Source organism: Nannobrachium achirus (assembly GCF_963921795.1).
Source record: "Nannobrachium achirus genome assembly, chromosome: 19".
In the NCBI taxonomy this organism is placed as follows: domain Eukaryota; kingdom Metazoa; phylum Chordata; class Actinopteri; order Myctophiformes; family Myctophidae; genus Nannobrachium; species Nannobrachium achirus.
In genome coordinates this window covers 12,465,929-12,484,859 of record NC_137826.1, presented here as the reverse complement: position 1 = coordinate 12,484,859, position 18,931 = coordinate 12,465,929, and the positions used below count along the sequence as shown (strand labels likewise).

Below are 18,931 nucleotides of genomic sequence, written 5' to 3'. Positions count from 1 at the left end.
GACAGACATTAACAAAAACTAAAAAATAATATCTACACGTAACTCAAGTCTCCATGGGGTGAGTAATCGATAGAAAAAAAAGTTATGCGCTTGTAGCTCGGCTATTTTCAATCACTTTCATGCAACGAAGTAGTGACGTCAGAGACGCATCCTTGGCGTGTGTGCTGAGTATGAACGGCAGGGGAGGGAAAGAGGAGGACCAAGATAGATCATTGCGTTATGCAGAACTCACTGTATATCTACTACAGCAATACTACATATGGGTTAGTAAGCGCAGTAGGAACGCTACAATAACGCGAAGGATGGGAAAGAGCGGCCGCGGCGGGTTTCACGCAGAGAGCCTGTCTGTCCCCATCACCATCAACACCCGACCTTTGCTTTGTCCTGCTTTATGTTGCAGCAGGAGCCACTTCTAGCTTGAGGAAAGAGAAGCAGCAAGCTAGCAGCAAGGCTAGCCTGCTAGCCTCACACACACATCATTATTACACCCCGCCACAAGCTGCAGGCTAGCGTCCGCCGTGTGCGCAGAAAGACAAACATGGTGAGAACTGTTGCTTTATAATGATGATATCTGTATTATGTAGCCGACATGTTACAGGGGCTGTCTTCAAGCCAGCCACTAGACTCTGGTAAATAACAAGGGCCAAGCTACCCTACTGTGCTGCCAACTTTGGTTGGTTAAAGTGAGATTGGGCTGATCAGCCTCTGGTCAACAACTGGAGGAGACAACACAATGTGATGCTATGAACTCATTGTGATGCTATGAACAAACAAAACAATGTGAAGCTATGAACAAACAAAACACTGTGATGCTATGAACAAACATCATGAAGTGATGCTATGAACTGTCAACACCATGTGATGCTATGAACTGTGAACAAACAACATGATGTGATACCCATCATCATGTTGTTTGTGATGGTATGAACAAACGACACAATGTGATGCTGTGAGTGTGAACAACACACAACACCATGTGATGCCATATGATCAACCAACAATACAATGAATTTGAACAGACTACTTTAGAGTTCAGTTGAACGCATAGTGATGCTGAGGGACAACTGACAGCTCAACAGCAACACAATGTGATACAGTACTATGAACACATACCTGCTCTCTATCGGGGTCATGTTGACAGAGAGGGCAGGATGGGTCGGCCTAAGTTGGTGTTGCCATGACAAGCATTTGCAAAATGCAAATAGGAAATATAAATGTTGGGAACTTGGGATTGCAGACAAACTGGTCCAAATCTGTGATGTGACTATAGAGTTATATCTGATAACATATGATAGTGAGTGAGGGAATCTGTATTGGCACATATTGTCTTTGATGCATAATGAGTATAATATACAAATTTAATTGACTTTACAACTGAACTAACATTAAACACACTTTTGTATTGTGATGTTTACTGCGTCTGATATCAGACAAAATGTCTTATGTGTAAAAGACTGTTCACATCTGGTGTCACTGTCATCACATTAATTTGAAACCTAGTGTACACTCACCATTCAAAGATAAATCAAACAGCGAACTTAACCTCAAACCTGGTTAATGTATGTGTTTTATAGGCTTTCTGTTTTATATTGTAAAACACTATTTAGTAAGATGATGCTTTATAATAAACAATGTTATTGTTATAACAGAGCCTCACATCGTGAGACGGTTGAAAACCTCTCTTGTAGACAGTCGGAAGAATTGTGCATTTTAGAAATCGTACTTTTCCTTGACCCTTGACAAATGGCAATTGCAGTCCATTCTTCAGCTCTGTTCTGTAAATATTCTATGTCAATGTCATTATTAGCTGACAATATTCTTTTGCCCATACATCAGAAAATCCTTTAGTGGATGAGCCTGAACTAATGTTATCTGGTTTACAGGTTTACCTGTTGAATCCTTTTGAGCACCTGAGGGGTTGCATCCACAGCCGTCCGCCACTGGTCATCTTTATGGTCAGTGTCAGTGCCGTGGCCATCGCCTTCTTGACCATTGGCTATTTCTTCAAGATTAAGGAGATCAAGTCTCCAGAGTTAACGGAGGTAGGGGAGATAACTGTGTTTTTGTTTTAGCCAAATAGTTGAATTCAAGTTTATAGAATTGTGCTTTAGTTATCACCTGGCAAACAGTAAAATAGTCATTGTTTATTCTAGATGGTTCTAGACAGTTCTTTGGGCAAATGCATTTATTTATGATTTATTATACAAGATTGTATTTGGACATATTGTTTCAAACACCCACTCAGTAAATGCGAAGTTTAAGTGCAAGTTACAATGTTTTCAGCAATCCAAATAATCCAACCTAAATAGGATAGTTTAAGAAACACAATAAACTATCTTTATTAAACTATTAACGGAAAAAGCACATTCCATTGGAAATCTTAAATAACAGTTTAAGTGTAGTAGATTGGGCCTATGCTGTTGTTTTTATGGGCACTCTTATTTTGGATACCGGTAGCTTGTTTGTCTTCTATAATATCACAACAGAATGTTCAGTGCTGTCAGCTATCATTTTGAACCACTGCTAACGTAATGCATCGCAGAGCCATACCGTATCAGATTGTTAATCACGGTCCATTCTTCTCTCCATCCATATGCACTCACGCTAACACGCGCCCTCAGGACTGGAACACCTTTTTGCTGCGCTTCAACGAACTGGACCTTTGCGTGTCCGAGAATGAAACGCTCAAGCACAACCTTAACGAGTCGACCACGTCAGAGAGCACGGTGGTGACCAGCGGCCAAGCACGTTCCAGCACCCAGGCCACTCTCTTGCTTGAGGACTCTGGTCCCATCAATATCTCTGTCCCCATCACCCTCACACTGGATCCCCAGCGCCCATTTGGGGGATACTCCCGCAACATTACCCATCTTTATGCCACCGTGCTGGGACAGCAGGTTGGTCTGACTGGTAAGTTGTCCTCTTCTTACGCTACAGTTTTGACTTGACACATTTCAGCTGGGAGGCTCTCTCCATTCCGACATGTCGCCACTCCCATAGGGGTTAGGGTTAGAGATAGGGTTAGTGTCGGAATGGAGACATGTCGGAAAGGAGACATGTCGGAGTGGAGAGATGCACCCATTTTAGCTTTCACTGGCGTTGTTAATATTGCCTAAATGAAAAAGGAATTGAGTGTCCTCTATTAATTCCAACTATAATTGTAATCGTCTGGGCTTTAATGGATCTAAGTATTATTGAGCGTTACAATATTCATGAAGTTACAGCCTCCATCAAGCGATGAATTAACATCCATCACCTTGCCTCTCTGTTAATGATCTACACCTACGTTTCCCCCCCTTTTTGTATAGAGGTAATTCAGCCCTTTTACAGGAGTGTGTCCTTTTATTAATGGGTTTCAAGTTACCTCTTTGCATGACACGGTGAGCAAACAGAGGCAACATTGTTATTTTTGGCAGGTTCCTTGTGTGTCGTCCTATAATCCTGTTACTCCTGTAGGTTCCAAAATGCAGAGCAAAGCACCCTAAAAGGGGATACAGTTGAAGTTGAAGCTTTTTGTTCAATATGTTGTTCCCATACCCTTGGAAAATTTGGTCTTTTAGCAAGAGAACAGTTTATGGCTACTAGTGTTTGATGTCACATTGAAGTACAGCTTCAAAGAGAAGAACTATGAAAAGATGGCCCAGCCTGTGGGCCTGTGGTGGATGGATTTTAAGGATGCAGTGCTTTGGTACTTTGGTACAGTAGTTTTTCATCCCTCTTAGGACTAAACATTACTCTTATAGAGTAGACCACCTGATATGGTTAAAATGTGTCTTTTGTGGTGTTTAACAATCTCTATTTTCATTTGTCAAAGGAGACACAAGTAGCTAGATAAGTGCTTTTGAGAGACTACCAGTGGGTGGTGAAAAAGTGAAATCCAGTGTTTGTGTGCCGTACAGTTTTTGGAAGAGGGGAAACCATTATTTTGGAGGGAATTGGCCTGTGGGCTAAGAGTGACATACTTTCTTTGACTACGGTCAAATAACTGAGCATCTGAATAGCCACAGGATTATTTTGTATTTGAACAGTGGCCTGGCCCATGTTATGAAAGACCGGTTTTCAAGTAAGAGACAAAAGACATCTGAAAAAAAATGAACATCACAAGACATAAATAGTCTCAAACAACTAATCAAGGCGTCAATAATATAGGCATTAAGGCAGGGGTCTTCAACGTTTTCAGCCCAAGGACCCCTTAGTTGAGAGAGAGATGAAGCAGGGACCCCCCACAACCTTTTTCAGAGATTCCATATAGTTTCATCGTTTGACAGCACAATGATCAGGGTATTCTGGATTGATGTCAATTTGTGTTTTCAGATATTTATCCACTTGAACCGTCAATACTTAATAAACTTGACCTTTCACTCTGTACTTAGTCTGCTCTTTTTCCCCTCAACACCAAAGCATTTTGCAGAAAATAGCCGATCTACAAGTTCACAACGCCTTGCACTGCGAGGCGTTGTGAGCTTGTAGATCTGCTATTTTTGGCTAAAGTTCTCAGAATATGGACCTTAGCGTTCAAGTGGTTAATATAAAAAAAGGAGATTTTTTTTTCCTATCACACAAAGATTTGGAGGACCCCCTGTAGTAACTTTGAGGACCCCCTAGGGGTCCTGGACCCCCTGTTGAAGACCCATGCATTAAGGGGAAAAACCATACAATGCATGTATTTGCTTTCTCTTCGTCCGCAGGCCGGGAAGCTCATGAGGAAATGAACATCACTTTCACCCTACCAGTGTCCTGGAATTCTGATGACTGCGTATTGCACGGCCACTGTGAGCAGGTGGTGTTCAGCACTTGCATGACCATCACAGCGGCAAGCAATATCTTCCCTGTCACAGTGTGAGTTGGACTGCTTCCCTGACTCACAGGGACTTTTGATTTTTCAGCTGAAAGTCATTTTTATTTCTCCTATCTCCTAGCCGTGCTTCTGTTCCCTTCTAATAGCATACTATTGGCTATCTGCACACTCCCCCAGTACAGTTCTACTTCGTTTGAGAAACCGTGCTATACTAAAATAACCAATCCTCTTCATTTGTAGTTTTTTTTTATTTGTATCTGCAAACAGTAAACAGCCTGATTATTCTCAGAAACCAGAGGGTTTAGTCCAAGTAAAATATATATAAGTGAATCAGGCCACATAAGTTCATATCTGAGAACATGACTGATCTGAATGTTCTGTGTTCTGTGGCAGTTGGCTTATACTTAGTTGCGTGCCAGTGTCGTGTATTTAAAAATATTGGATCTACAAGCTCACAGTGCTTTGCGGTGCGACGCGTTGTGGGCTTGTTGATTGTCTATTTTCGATGCGTTACTCAATGTGGAACCAAACATAACTCATGCATTAGTGGTGCTGTGGTAGTCCACATTCAGCCGGCCCTTTGAATAGTCAGTCACTGCATCTGCATTGGCAGTGTCCCTTTGCTAAATTGCTTTTGCTTTTGCTTTAAACTCAAGGATATCCCATATGCTTCTCCAAGAGCATCTACATAACCAACATACCATTTGATACATTGACTTTGCCAGCAGCTCTGCAGTAATACTTTGCTTTCAGATTAGAAAGAAGTTTCTGCTAAATTAGCAGTCGGACTAGCAGTCATACATTGCTGGCTTCTTTGACCAGCCCACATCGAGTTGAGAAAAGTAATGGTGCCTTTCACTTACATCTGATTTTACACAGTTTTTCTTTGACCAGCCCACATCGAGTTGAGAAAAGTAATGGTGCCTTTCACTTACATCTGATTTTACGCAGTTTGGTATTTAACACCTTCTAAGCCTGGCCGTACTCCCTCGGACTTCCTACTGGGTCCCATCAGCCACGCCGTCTATTACCGGACTTTTGATATAAATTATAATAAAAAAAAAAAAAACATCGGAAATTCTTCTCTGTGTCTTTTTGGAGCGATCTGAAAGGGTTAATATGCTCTGACAGTCATTTTCTGGTGCTGGGTGTGATACTCCTAATATCCAGCAGGCCACGCCGTTGACTCACATTCTGGATGGATGGCTGGCCAGGAGGAGCCTCATCCTCTCCCCAGTGTTGAAACTCAGCAAGGAGCTCAAACAAGATGGCTGGTCTTTGTCTCTGTTCGTGGATCGCGGTTTCAATCACGTTCGGGCGCCGCTTCTCTATCGCTCCTTTCCCTGCTTCGCCGCACGTAAACGAATGGAATTGATCTCCCCTCCGCCTCGCCAAAGTAAGATCGCCGACCTCTGCAGGATGAATATGTACGCTGTGTCGAGCACTCCAGTACGTGTTGTTATCATGTGGGCTTTGTTTTTTTAAAACATGTTTGTAAATAAATGGCTTATTTCTTCGGCGCTACCTCTGTTCAGAGGGTTCTGCCGCGGCTTGCAACGTGTTAATTGGCAGCGAGGAATGACTGCCAACTTACGCAATGTTTTGTTCAGCATTCAGGATAAAACAAGTGAAATTGGAAGTAATGACACAAAGAAGTGAGCAGACACAATTGGAAAATTGCCCAAATTCTGATCACCTTTATGTACCGGAGCTATTTTGGAGAATGTGGACCATGAACTAGAAGAGGCTTTTGTACAAAATGCATTGCATTTTTATGGATTCAGGAAGCATTCATGTATTAATTTAACTGCATCTATAGTTAAAATGTCCTCCCATTCACTTACTTTGTTCTGCATTAGATTTCGCACTACATGTTTTTAAACTAAACACCATTCTGAAAAAAATACTGTCATTTTCTAATCAAAATAAGAATTCTTAATCAGGCACATAGTATAGTGCAATCATTTGTACAATCAAATCAAATATTCCAGACTACAGAGTGCTGATTGTAGTCCTAAATCATCACTGAACAATGCATTTTGATTCGTGCAGCATTGTTCCAAAAATACACACTTACTAACTTAAGATTCATAGTTAAAGATTGGACAGGCAGGCCATGCCAATATTGGATTCTGTTTTGTTTTGATATACCACTGATAATGGCAATACTATGAATGTAAGTTCATAGTATATTGGGCAAAGACATAGATAGTGCATCTTTGGAGACACAATTTTAAAAGACTACTGGCAGATGCTCAAATTATTCTCCAAGATGTATTGTGTCTGTAGCTATCTTTTCCCCCAGAACATTAAGATACAGACAGACGCAGTCTAACACCATTTAGACCCATTAGGAACATTTAGATAGCGACCAAGCCAGCTGGTAAAAAAGCTCATTATCTTTAACATGGCTCACATCAACGCTTCATGTTTAACTGATACGGTTTAGATTTGATGAAGGAGGGGGAAAATAAATTGCCATCTTAAAGACTATTATCGTCTCTGTTGGGTGGAAACCTCATATCCAAAACTGATAGTTTTCAGGATTCAAATTCAAAAGCAGTAGCAGATTTACAAGCTCAAAACCCGCCGCTTCTAGCTTGTGGATCTGCTACTTTTGAAGTTTGTGTGTATGATCAAGTAGGGCATCAATTTACGAGAAAACAAAATATGGAGATAAGAGTTTTCTGCACGACAGCAACGATATATTCAAACTTCACAGATCAAAAGTAGCAGGGTGGGGGATAAGACAAGACCCCAAGCTGGGTGCGACTTTCATGAGGGCTAATGACCTTCGATTAAACCAGCTGAAGTTTTAATAACAGCCAGATATGGACACACATCCTTCTTTGTCCTTTTTTACACATCCGAATGCCACAGATTAACTAGGCTGGCGCATCATAAATTGTCTTTATGGTTGTTGTTTTAATAGACTGCTTGCAATTCTTTTGATTTGTTGCTGGGCAATAATAATTTCAGTGAGAAATGGCGCCATCACTTATGTGCACCACAGTGTTGATGATTGCTTTCTCCAGACCCAGCAATTTTCAGAAGCACACTCACATTTCTTACAGAAATTTTGAGACTGATGTAAAACAATGTTCATTTTTAGTTAAATGCGTCCGTACATCATTATTCCATCTGTTCATGTTTTTGGTTAATAACAGTTAAAATGGTAAATGTTGCATTTATGTTGCGCAATTTACAATGTGACACACACACACACACACACACACACACACACACACACACACACACACACACACACACACACACACACACACACACACACCTCCCGAGTCACCGCTGCTCCAGTTCAAACAAATGGAAGGTTTTAGTGCCCTTGGCCCTTTGAATAAGCCTCACTCATTTGGATATCGTTGCTATCGGGCACAAACCTCTTATCTCTTTATTCTAACTTTTAGTTTTTTCGTAAATTAATGCCCTACTTGATCATACTGTACTACAGCGTCTCAAAAGTAGCAGATCCACAAGCTTGAACTCGCGCCGCATTTTGAGCTCGCAACCTTTGAGTTAAATCCATAAATCCACATGAGGTTTCTTTCTACCTGTCCTGTATGTTGTTTATCCCAAACAAGTCATGCAACATTTTTTCACTTCGCTTCACAGTCTGGAAAGCCTCCTATCTCTGCACAAACGGTAGAAAACAAACCATGGCTTCTGATTGGTCTGTGGGAGGGCAAGTAGGGGGGGGGAAGCAGTCGTCCAGTGAAAACTCGAGTCACTTCCTGACTTGCTGCCTAGTGTGCCTACGTAAGAGTCAAATAGGACCCTGGCCTGTCGGAGTAGCAAGGGTGAGAAAAAGACAAATCTAGCGAATAAATCTCTGGATTCAAGGCTTAGGATATCTGTAAGCTCACAAAGCTACTGGACTGTATAGGCAATCTAGTTGGTCCAGAAATAGCAAATCTAAAAGACTATATTGAACAGCACAGCATTCCAGTTGGTCCCAAAATAGCTTAAAGCTCACACAACATGTCGCATCACAATGCGATGTGAGCTTTTAGATCTGCTTGTTTTGCCAATTTGAAACCGTCGCACAAGTTTAACCCATTTAGAACGGGTACACATTTTGTGTATCATTATTTTATGCTTTAACTATTGAAAAATAGCAGATATACAAGCTCACAGCGCGGCACCGAGTGCCGCGCTGCGAGCTCGTAGATCTGCTATTTTTGAAAAGTCGTGAACATTAGAATTTTGACCCCATTCTATAAGCGTCTTTTGAATCCTTCTAATTCTAGGCCTAAATGGGATAAAACAACATATCGGGCCATAAGTACTGATGTGTGTGTGTTGTGGTTTGCAGGCAGCCCCCCCACTGTGTTCCTGAGACGTACACCAACGCCACCTCCTGGTACAAGCTGTTCACCACGGCTCGTGACTCAGACACGAAATACAGCCAGGACTACAATCCCTTCTGGTGTTACAAAGGAGCCATCGGCAAGTTGTACCACGCACTCAACCCCAAGCTCACCGTCATCGTTCCAGATGTGAGTGGACACGTCACGTTCTCTGGTTCAGTGGTTCTCAAATTGGGGTCCGGGGACGGGTGGGACGGGGAGCATAAGTAGTGTCACAAACATTTTAACAATTCTTTTCATTTATATGTTGGCTATTCTAAAATAGCAGATCTACAAGCTCACGGTGCGTTACTTTGTGCCGTGCTGCAAGCTTTTACATCTGATATTTTTGGAAAATAAAAAAAATTGCTTTTTTATATTAAACATCTCTTCTAGGGGTGCCTGGCACAAAACATTTTCAGGTGGGGGCCCTCGGCCAAATACATATCAGTTTACATAAAGAAGTTTGAGAACCACTGCTCTAGTTCAGCAATCTCTTGATTATGGGTCTGTGACTAGCCTTTGTTCTCTGTATTAGTTGTAAATGGTAAATGGTGCATTTATATAGCGCTTTTATCCAAAGCACTTTACAGAGATTGTGCATTACATTCACCCATTCACGCACACATCACCTGTTTCGAATGATTTCAGTGCATTGAAATCTTCAAACAACTGCTCGTGCTGCTCACTAAACGTAGGCTATGTGTCTGTGCTTGGTGCGTTGACATCGCGTTCCGTTTTACATTTTCATTAATAATCACAATCCAAATCATATAACGTTACTCTTTATGTGGCGAAGCAGGGGGCGCCGGGGCGGGGATGCTAAGATTTATCTCTCAGAGACAGCTTGTAGATCGGCTATTTTCCACTAGTTGTAGTAACCATAGGTTGTAACCCAGATTGACAGTCTGTTCTCTGCCTCATTTTGCTGGTTAATCTCTTCAAATAGCGCAGCATTTTAGCAACTAAGTTCTACCTGAAAAGGATGATCAGCACTGCCTGTGGTAACTTCTTAAACATTCTGTTTACATCATATTCATTTTCTGTGAGTCTCATGCTGCGAGTTTGCACACCGTGGTTTGAGCAGTGACATTGATATGCGCCGTTGGCTCAAAAAAATCCTCTACGTCCCGTCTGTGTCCCAGGGGAGATTAATTTGCGTCCCAAATATATATTTTTACGTCCCCGGGACTTCGGGAGTCCCTTAGTCTCGAGCCCTGGGGGGTGCAGTTAGGGGTTAAGTGTCTTGCTCCGGGACACCTCAACACATTGCCGGTCCGGGAATCGAACCTGGTACCTTCTAGGGCTGTCTTCGACTCAGGATTTATCAAGTCGATTCGAGTCGCGGGGGTTAATCCGACGCGTCGACGAATCGTTTATGTGTAAAAAAAGAAAAAAAAAAAGTTGTGCTTTAATGACTGGAGAGGAGGCGCGACCGCGACGCATTGATAGAGTACCGGTACAACAGCTGTTGTAAACCACTATGATTGGTGGATTCTCTGCTTTGAAAACTGCCTGGTTGTAATGATTGTATGCCTCTCCAAGGCTAAAGGAACAGGGCTAAAGCGCTAGCATGCTAACGATTTAGCCCTGTTCCTTCATTAGGAAAAACAACACCAAAGTAGGCTAAAGGTAACAATAATGTAACATCACTGCGTCAATGCAGAGCGGCACACGGCTGCATCACAATGCAAGCAAATTGTCATAATCTAAAACTTTTTAAGAAGTCCTCTACTCCACCGCAGTCCTCTGCCTTAGACCACCACCACAGAGCTACACTCAGCGAGTCAGCGGCAGTGAGTGAAAGTGAAAGCGCATCGCGCTGCTGCTTCTTGGTCAGCTTTAACAAGTAGAATAACAACAAGTCGACGCATTTCCTTTCAAAGCGGTTAACTTCAAAATAAGAGCACCTTGTTATATGATCAAGGCAACTTTCAAGTCACGTGAACTGGTTTTATTTTTAAGTCTAGTTGCAAGCAGTAGGAAGTATGGACTAAATAGGAAGAACATGACAGTCCAGCGCTCTCATACCGCACCGGTGTGATAAAAAAATAATATATTTTTGACGGCTCGACTCAAACAATTGGCGTCGATTCCGGGGGCTTAAAACGACGCGTCGATTCGTCGAATTTTTGAAGACACCCCTAGTACCTTCTGCTTCCTAGGCAGGCTCTCTACTCATTTATGGCCACCACTTTTTCTATGAGGTGTTAGAGGATCATCAATGTGTGGTTGACATTTGTGGCACACATGCACAGTCTCACTCACTCACTCACTCACTCCTTAATTAACACTTAATTGTTCACATTGAAGGAAGGCACCCTGGGTAAGATATGACTTCAGGTTGGTTCTAGCTGAAGTGGCGGAAGTGCTGCGTTTAAGTTACGTCATGTGGTGCGGGTCTGTTTACATTCCACAGCAAAACAAAGATTGTAGCTCTTAACTCGCTCTTAATAGGTGTATCGTTGTCCGAATCGATGTTTTTGTTTGTATATTGTTTATTGCGAGCGCAACCGACGGAGCAGGAGAAGTAGAACTTCAATTACATGAGTTATATATTTTGTCGTTGTCGGGTGGAAACCTTGTATGTCCAAAACCATTTTAAAAATGATTTAAACTAGTGAAAACAGCCGATCTACAACACCATGCGTTGTGGGCTTGTAGATCTGCTGTTTTCACTACTTTTGTGCAACAGCCTTGTATGATGAAGCAGGGCCTTGCTTTGAGAAAAAAATTACAAATCTGAAACTTTTCCTAATGGCCGGCCTGGACCGGCTGGGAATGAACTGGCCATTCGGGAGTTGTCCCACTTTTCCCAATGGCCAGCACGTCCCTGCGTGTTTTTGCAGCTTAAAGTGTTTCCATCACACTGGACTAGCAACAAATTATTATATTTTATTCTACTATGAGACGCACTGAGACAGCTTTTCATTTGTCCTTTATTTAGTTACCTCTATTCATCTTTAATATTTCCTTAAATGCATAATAATTAACCCTATTTTTAGGACTTCTTTTAGACTTTTAAAACTCATTTCAAATACTGGTGAGTGTTCATTACAAAGGAAGACATTGATCAGCATTCTTTTGTGAAGTAGCCTTTTTCTTTCTTTTTTCTTTTTTTTTTTTTTTACCAGGATGACCGCTCGCTCATCAACTTGCACCTGATGCATACCAGCTACTTCCTGTTTGTCATGGTCATCACCATGTTCTGCTATGCAGTCATCAAGGGCAGGCCAGGAAAGGTCCGGCAAGCCAGCCCCGACTTCTGCACCGAGAAGGTACAGCACAACACCTACAATAACATGTGTAACACGACACCGCAGGGCCAGCCCGCTGTCACGTTTGATCACAGCCACAGTGAGACGAGGCAGGCCAGGCCAGTTCGCAGAGTAACCATGTTAAATTAATCCTTACCTTCATGAGCTAGGCAGTAGGTTCTCAACGGGAGGCTCTCTCCATTCCGACATGTCGCCACTCCGAAATTGACTTCTTATTGTCGGAGTGGCGACACTCCCATGGGCCTAAGGTTTAGGGTTAGGGTTAGAGATAGGGTTAGTGTCGGAATGGAGACATGTCGGAAAGGAGACATGTCGGAGTGGAGAGATGCACTCGTTCTCAACCTATGCGTTGGGACCCCCAGAGGGTTCCCCTTATGATTTTAGGGGGGTCTCCAAATGACAGTGAAGTGACAGTTTTAAGGCCTTTAAAGACCTTTTTAATACCTTTTTAAAAAGGGAGAGAGAAAAGAATAAACTATAGAAAGAAAAAGACTATTACTGTATCAATATTAATCAACAAACTATACTATAAAGACTGGTCAAATATTGGCCAAATTGTCAAATTATATAAGAAAAGGGCAAAATTGTGAAAATTGGCAAACTTCAAGCTCGCAGTGCCGCCTCCTGCAAGGCATTTAGCTTGTAGATGTGCTTTTTTCACAATATTTTTTTCTGTGGAACGGAGTCAAACAAAATATCATGCCTCAACTCCTACAATTCCATGTGCTTATCATGGTGGGGGGTCCCCAGCTCAAATATGATTATTTTGGGGGGTCACGGCCTGAAAAGGTTGAGAACCACTGAGTTATGGCCTTCTGGCCAACCAGCTGTCTGTTCAACAAACAAAATATTGTGATTATGAAATTGTATTATGCGTCAACTATGTATGATGCCAGCTACAGATGGCTCCGTTCTGAAAAGAAAATGTTTGTATGAATCATGAATTTGGGCTTTCATAGGAGATTGACTTATGTTAAACAAAAAGAAAAGTAGTCGTAAATATCAATTACATTTAGTAGTTTTGAAAAATGTTTTTGAAAGTGTTTTATTCTGGGGGAGCCCTGGCCCTGACCAAAAACATATCATTTTGGGGGTCCTTCGCACAGAAAAGTTTGAGAACTACTGATTTAGAAGGCATTTTGTAGAATTGGTGTTGTTAATGTTTAATTAATTAGTTTTTGTACTTATGTGACCATGATGCAACCAATGGCTTGTTGACTAGGGTTAATGATAAGAGTGTCTGCTGAATGCAGACACAGTTGTAACTTGCGAATGGAATACTGATGCCTTTGTTTTGCACATCCTTGTCCAATCGTTGCTCACCTTATCCACAATAACCTGCTTAGGAAACGTGAGCAGAATTCAGAAAGTGGCAAGTAAGACCGGCATTGGCATTAAGTACCCTTCAAAGTGCAGAGCAGGGACCACCCTATAGTCACTACTAGTGAGGGGACTCTGGCCCTCTCCATTACAGACAGCTTGCAGGCATTAGGCAGTCACAAGTTAAATCGGACTCATTTATCTCACGTGTCATTGCAATACCCCAGTGGTCCCACTTTCATGGTCATTTTCGCTCTCTTCTAATGCCCTTGTGTTGTTTAACCATTTACAACCGAGCGTTGTAAATCCTTAAACCCTTCACAAAATTACACTTTGGTGATGGTTTGGGTTGAGTAGTAATGCAATGTATGCCATTAATGTAACTCAAGATATAGGCGGGGTATCTTCAATAACTGCAAACCTGACTGACACAGCATTTCCTTGAAATCAAATCCAAATGATTTATGTTTTGAATTAGGAAGAAGCTTCGGCTCCAGACCTGGAATCGATGAGTTTGTTATTGTGTGTGTAAGAAATGACAAATATGGTTTTGTAAGTGTAATTTTGTCCCTGCTGTCCCTGCCACGAAGATAGCAGAAAATACCAAAACGCCTCACATCATTTCAACCACTAGATGGAGCTCTAAGCTCGGTTTTCCCAGGCAAAGTCACAGCAGATGTGCTGTTACTTTGAGGCAGTTGTGACCACAATAGACGTCTCTCATTATAGAACTGGCTTGGACATCTATCATTTGACCAAAGAGAATGTAAGGTTTCATAGCCTTTTAGCAACATTTAGCACAAAACCAAACAACGTGTCAGTCATAACCTTAACCTCTTAATCCCTATATACATTATCACCTGACTAAAATAGCAGATCTAAAAGCTCAAAAAGTGCAGTGACGTTACACTCTATTTTGAGACTGTAGATCTACTATTTTAACCCATTTAGGCCTAGAATTATTGAATGCTTTAACCAGTGAAAAATAGCAGATATACAAGCTCACAGCGCGGCACCGAGTGCCGCGCTGCGAGCTTGTAGATCTGCTATTTTTGAAAAATGTGTGAAAATGTGTGCAAATCTTTGAATATATGTATTTTCAAAGCAAACGTTTGTAAATCAAAGTTTGCTTCTGGGTGGTCCCTGGAACGAAATATTTTGAGATGGGGGTCCGTGGCCAAATACATATCATTTTGGGGGTCCTTCACATGAAAAGGTTTGAGAACCACTGACATAGTAGTCTCTCAAGAACAGACTAACTGAGCTCCAGTTGAGTGAAAAGGACCTTTTCTTTGACAGAGGCTGGCCAGATTGCTGACATAGAAACATAGGGTTTTTCAAAAAACAGAAGGATTCAAAAGGACACTTATAGAATCGGGTCAAAATTCTAATTTTCACGATTTTTCAAAAATAGCAGATCTACAAGCTCGCAGCGCGGCACTCGGTGCCGCGCTGTGAGCTTGTATATCTGCTATTTTTCAATAGTTAAAGCATAAAATAATGATACACAAAATGTGTACCCGTTCTGAATGGGTTAAACTGTTTATTTTGGAAAAGGTCAGGGACAACAGGCTTAGTGGCCCAGGTGTATTTTGTGCTGGTGTCAGTGGTGGAAAGTAACTAAGTACATTTACTTAAGTACTGTACTTGAGTACAGTTTTTGAGGTACTTTTACTTTATTGGTGTATTTTTTTAATACTTTTAGTCCACCACAATTATTAGAACACTTTAGTATAGTTAAATAGGTTTGGATTATTACCAAACATTACTATTACAACCACTTAGCCGATCTACAAGCTCACAACGCGTCGCGATAGCTTCTAGATCTGCTATTTTCAAAAGAATGTATACATTTGAAACCTGCGAAATGGGTACTATATTGATGCCAAAACCTTTGTACTTTACACAAGTGAATTTTGAATTCTGGACTTGTAACAGAATATTTCTAGTATTGATACTTAAGTAAAACATGTGAGTCCTTTTACCATGCACCACTGGCTGGGTGTACCTGCCGCATGCAGTCATCTGTCTGGTTGAGTGATGCAGCTGTTCTCTCTTGTCTTTCAGGCGGCCTTGTCAGAGGGCTAGAGAGTCATCACAACACCATGTCAGAACTGAACTGTAGACATGGACGAGAATGGAAAGAAAAAAATACAATACCAGTTGCCTAGCAAAGCCTGGAAATACAATAAGGGGCGCAGACGCTCTGTGAATGCAGTTTCCTTGCAATGTTGGAGTTCTCCAACCAAAGATATACAAGTGCCTGTATGTATGGTGTAAATATTTATAGGAACTCTGAAATTCACTACTTTGTTTTTTTTGTTTTGCCCGAGTCCCTCCGTGCCATTGGACTCAGAACATGCAGTATATCGAAACCCAGATGCAAGAACTGCACGGCCATTTTGTTAAGAGTCAGTGGGCCTCATTTATCAATCAGAGAAAAAGAAAAGAAAAACCCTTTGTACTCGAGAACGTTTTGTTCATCACGTTGGACCTACTTGGATATGAGTGTAATTTTCATATGAAGATGTTTCAACTCGAGTAAATACAACTAACTTTAGACAGTTAAAACATGTTTGATGAATCTAAAATCTGAATATGGGCACCTATTTGCATATAATATGAACAATTTGCATAACAAAGATGAGCTTAATAACATCTATGTGCATTTGGTATTTTATCTTCCTTAAGAAAGATACAATTGTTTCTGTACACCAGCAACACAATTAATTCTAAGTCGATTAGACTTTTGAAAGTCTATTTAGAAGATCCCTAGGTGCTCAAATTGAACGATTTGGCGGTATATTATTCTCATAATCTTTGAACAGGCATTTTCCAGAGTTTTATCAAAACTGCAAATGAATGTGTCCTGCACGTTTGAATGTGATATTCACTGAAACATTTGCACAGTTTAATTAAATGTCACTAGCCCTGTGCATTTTCTTTTTCTCAATCTTTTGGTGTTTGATTTTAAGCGGCTGTAATGTTTGCGTTGATCTTCATTCAAACAACCTTGCAAGCTACACTATCCACGATACTAAACGGTGAACTCTTGAGTTAACTTTTTAGCATGACTGCTCTTGGCTCATACAAAAGCGAGCAACAAACCAGAAAGATAAATGAGGTCTATCGTCTCAGTTTCCCCCTGTACTCTTGACATCTGACCAAGCCCATTTTAGGGGCAATTAATATGCTTTGCCCAATTTACTCTGTCCAGTGGTGAAAATACCCTTGGTTCTTTTTGGATTTGGTCACACTGAAGATATTATTATCTGCCTTTTTTATCCTCTCCCTCAGTGTCTTCATCATTCATCCGCTGCTTAATTTTGCTTGCTGCCAAAGCCCCACAGCAGTTTGTCTCAAGAACTTATAGGCAGGCCTTTTGGCTCCTAGGTTTATAAGTTGTGCTATAGATCTTATTTTTCCAGCACCTGGAGGAAGCAGCATATGCTTTCATCTTTCCCTGAATGGAATGAATTCAATGAATTGTTAGGAGGGAAAAAGAAAAGTTAGGCTTTTCTTTCTGACTTTTCAACTGTCCTTTTTTTCCTCATTTTCCCAATATGTTTAGCCTGTAGCTTGAAATCAAACTTGTGATCTCCTTGTCATCATAATGCTGTGAATGTCAAATTACCCTTGATTTGTCGAAGTTTAGGACATCGTCATTTTAAGCAAATCGATATCATTTGCACATGTTTACATGTGTATGTAAATAGTCATACTAAAATGTGTGCACCTCTTAATTTTTGCTGATTTTGTTTTGTTGTAATATGACAATGTAATTATTTTTGGATTGTCTGTCTCCGATCCATAAAAGGTACTGTATGTAGTATTCTATGAACGTGAATAACAATTTTATAGTCTTAACAAAACCTGAAATAAGTTGCTCGCCGTAAACATTTATGAGTGTGGGCTAGAATGAGTGAGTGCTTACTGACGCGTGAAAAATTATGGATTGATTAAAGGCGGCCTTGGACAGTAGTTAAATGAAAATGCTTAAGACTCCAAAATAAAAGCTAAGCATCTTTCACTGCAGTAGGTATTCCATCAGTCATGGGATTCTGCACATTAAGTCGGTGAAGGTTGTGCAACATGATTTAGCTGAGCAGGGCACCAAATTAAAACAACCTCTTTCCCCTCAAAAGTTTGACCGCGATGAATTGTCGTCAAGGTGTGCTCACTCAAGAATGAAATCTGGGTTTTTCCTCATGATTGGAATGTGGCACACTTTTAAACGCATTAGTGATTCTGACAATCATTATGTTTCATATGCATACATGTTCAACTCTTATCCCATTCATACTCCCAGGACCTCGGTGAATACCATGATAATCTATCAGAACCCTGAGTCATCTTTTAGTTCTGTGTAGGAACGGCTTTGAAAACCTGTCATAATCTGTAAAGTTATAGTAAGAAAAAGACGTCGTCCTGGTGTCCCCAGACTACTGAGGCATATGCACTCTTAGACTTGATTTATACTTTGATAAACGCCAGTGTCGCACACCCCAGAGAATGGCATCACAACAGGGACGTGCTGGGCCCGATTCAGCCCGGGAAAAAGAGTTGGAGAGGCCCTCATTGCGTGCTATAGAGAGAGATCTCTCTCTATAGCGCTGCTGCTGCTGCTACTCAAAGATTTGCCATTTCAGATCATGACAAGTGACAAGCCAGTGGGCCAATTACTGTACATGAGTTATATTTCGTTGTCGTTGGGTGGAAACCTTGTATGTCCAAAACCGTTTGTTTTGTATTTATCATTTTTAAAATGATTTAAACTAGTGAAAACAGCAGATCTACAAGCACACAACGCCTCTCACCCGCGAGGCGTTGTGTGCTTGTAGATCTGCTGTTTTCACTACTTTTGTGCAACAGCCTTATATGATGAAGCAGGGCTTTGCTTTGCGTAAAAATGTATACGTTTGAAACTTGGAAATACGAGGTTTCTGCCCGACAGTGATGATTTACTTTGTTGGCCGCCCAGCCCCCAAAATGGAACGAAGGCCGGCATTTTATTTTAATTTTTTTCCTAATGGCCGGCCTGGACCGGCCGGGAATGAACCGGCCGTTCGGGAGTTGTCCCGCTTTTCCCAATGGCCAGCACGTCCCTGCATCACAACACATTGTGCGCTTGTGGATCAGCTATTTTAGTAAAGTGCAACCAAGTATAATTC

General features: G+C 41.3%; 1 protein-coding gene across 1 annotated transcript; it reads left to right on the top strand.

The window, feature by feature from the left end:
- Positions 1-228: 228 nt before the first annotated feature.
- Positions 229-18,524, top strand: tmem248 (transmembrane protein 248). Its single transcript, XM_080748411.1, has 7 exons — positions 229-541; positions 1,884-2,042; positions 2,622-2,910; positions 4,689-4,839; positions 9,129-9,312; positions 12,297-12,440; positions 15,828-18,524. Exons 1-7 carry the CDS (start codon positions 539-541, stop codon positions 15,846-15,848), a joined length of 951 nt encoding a protein of 316 aa, XP_080604537.1. The 5' UTR covers positions 229-538; the 3' UTR covers positions 15,849-18,524.
- The last annotated feature ends 407 nt before the right edge of the window (positions 18,525-18,931 follow it).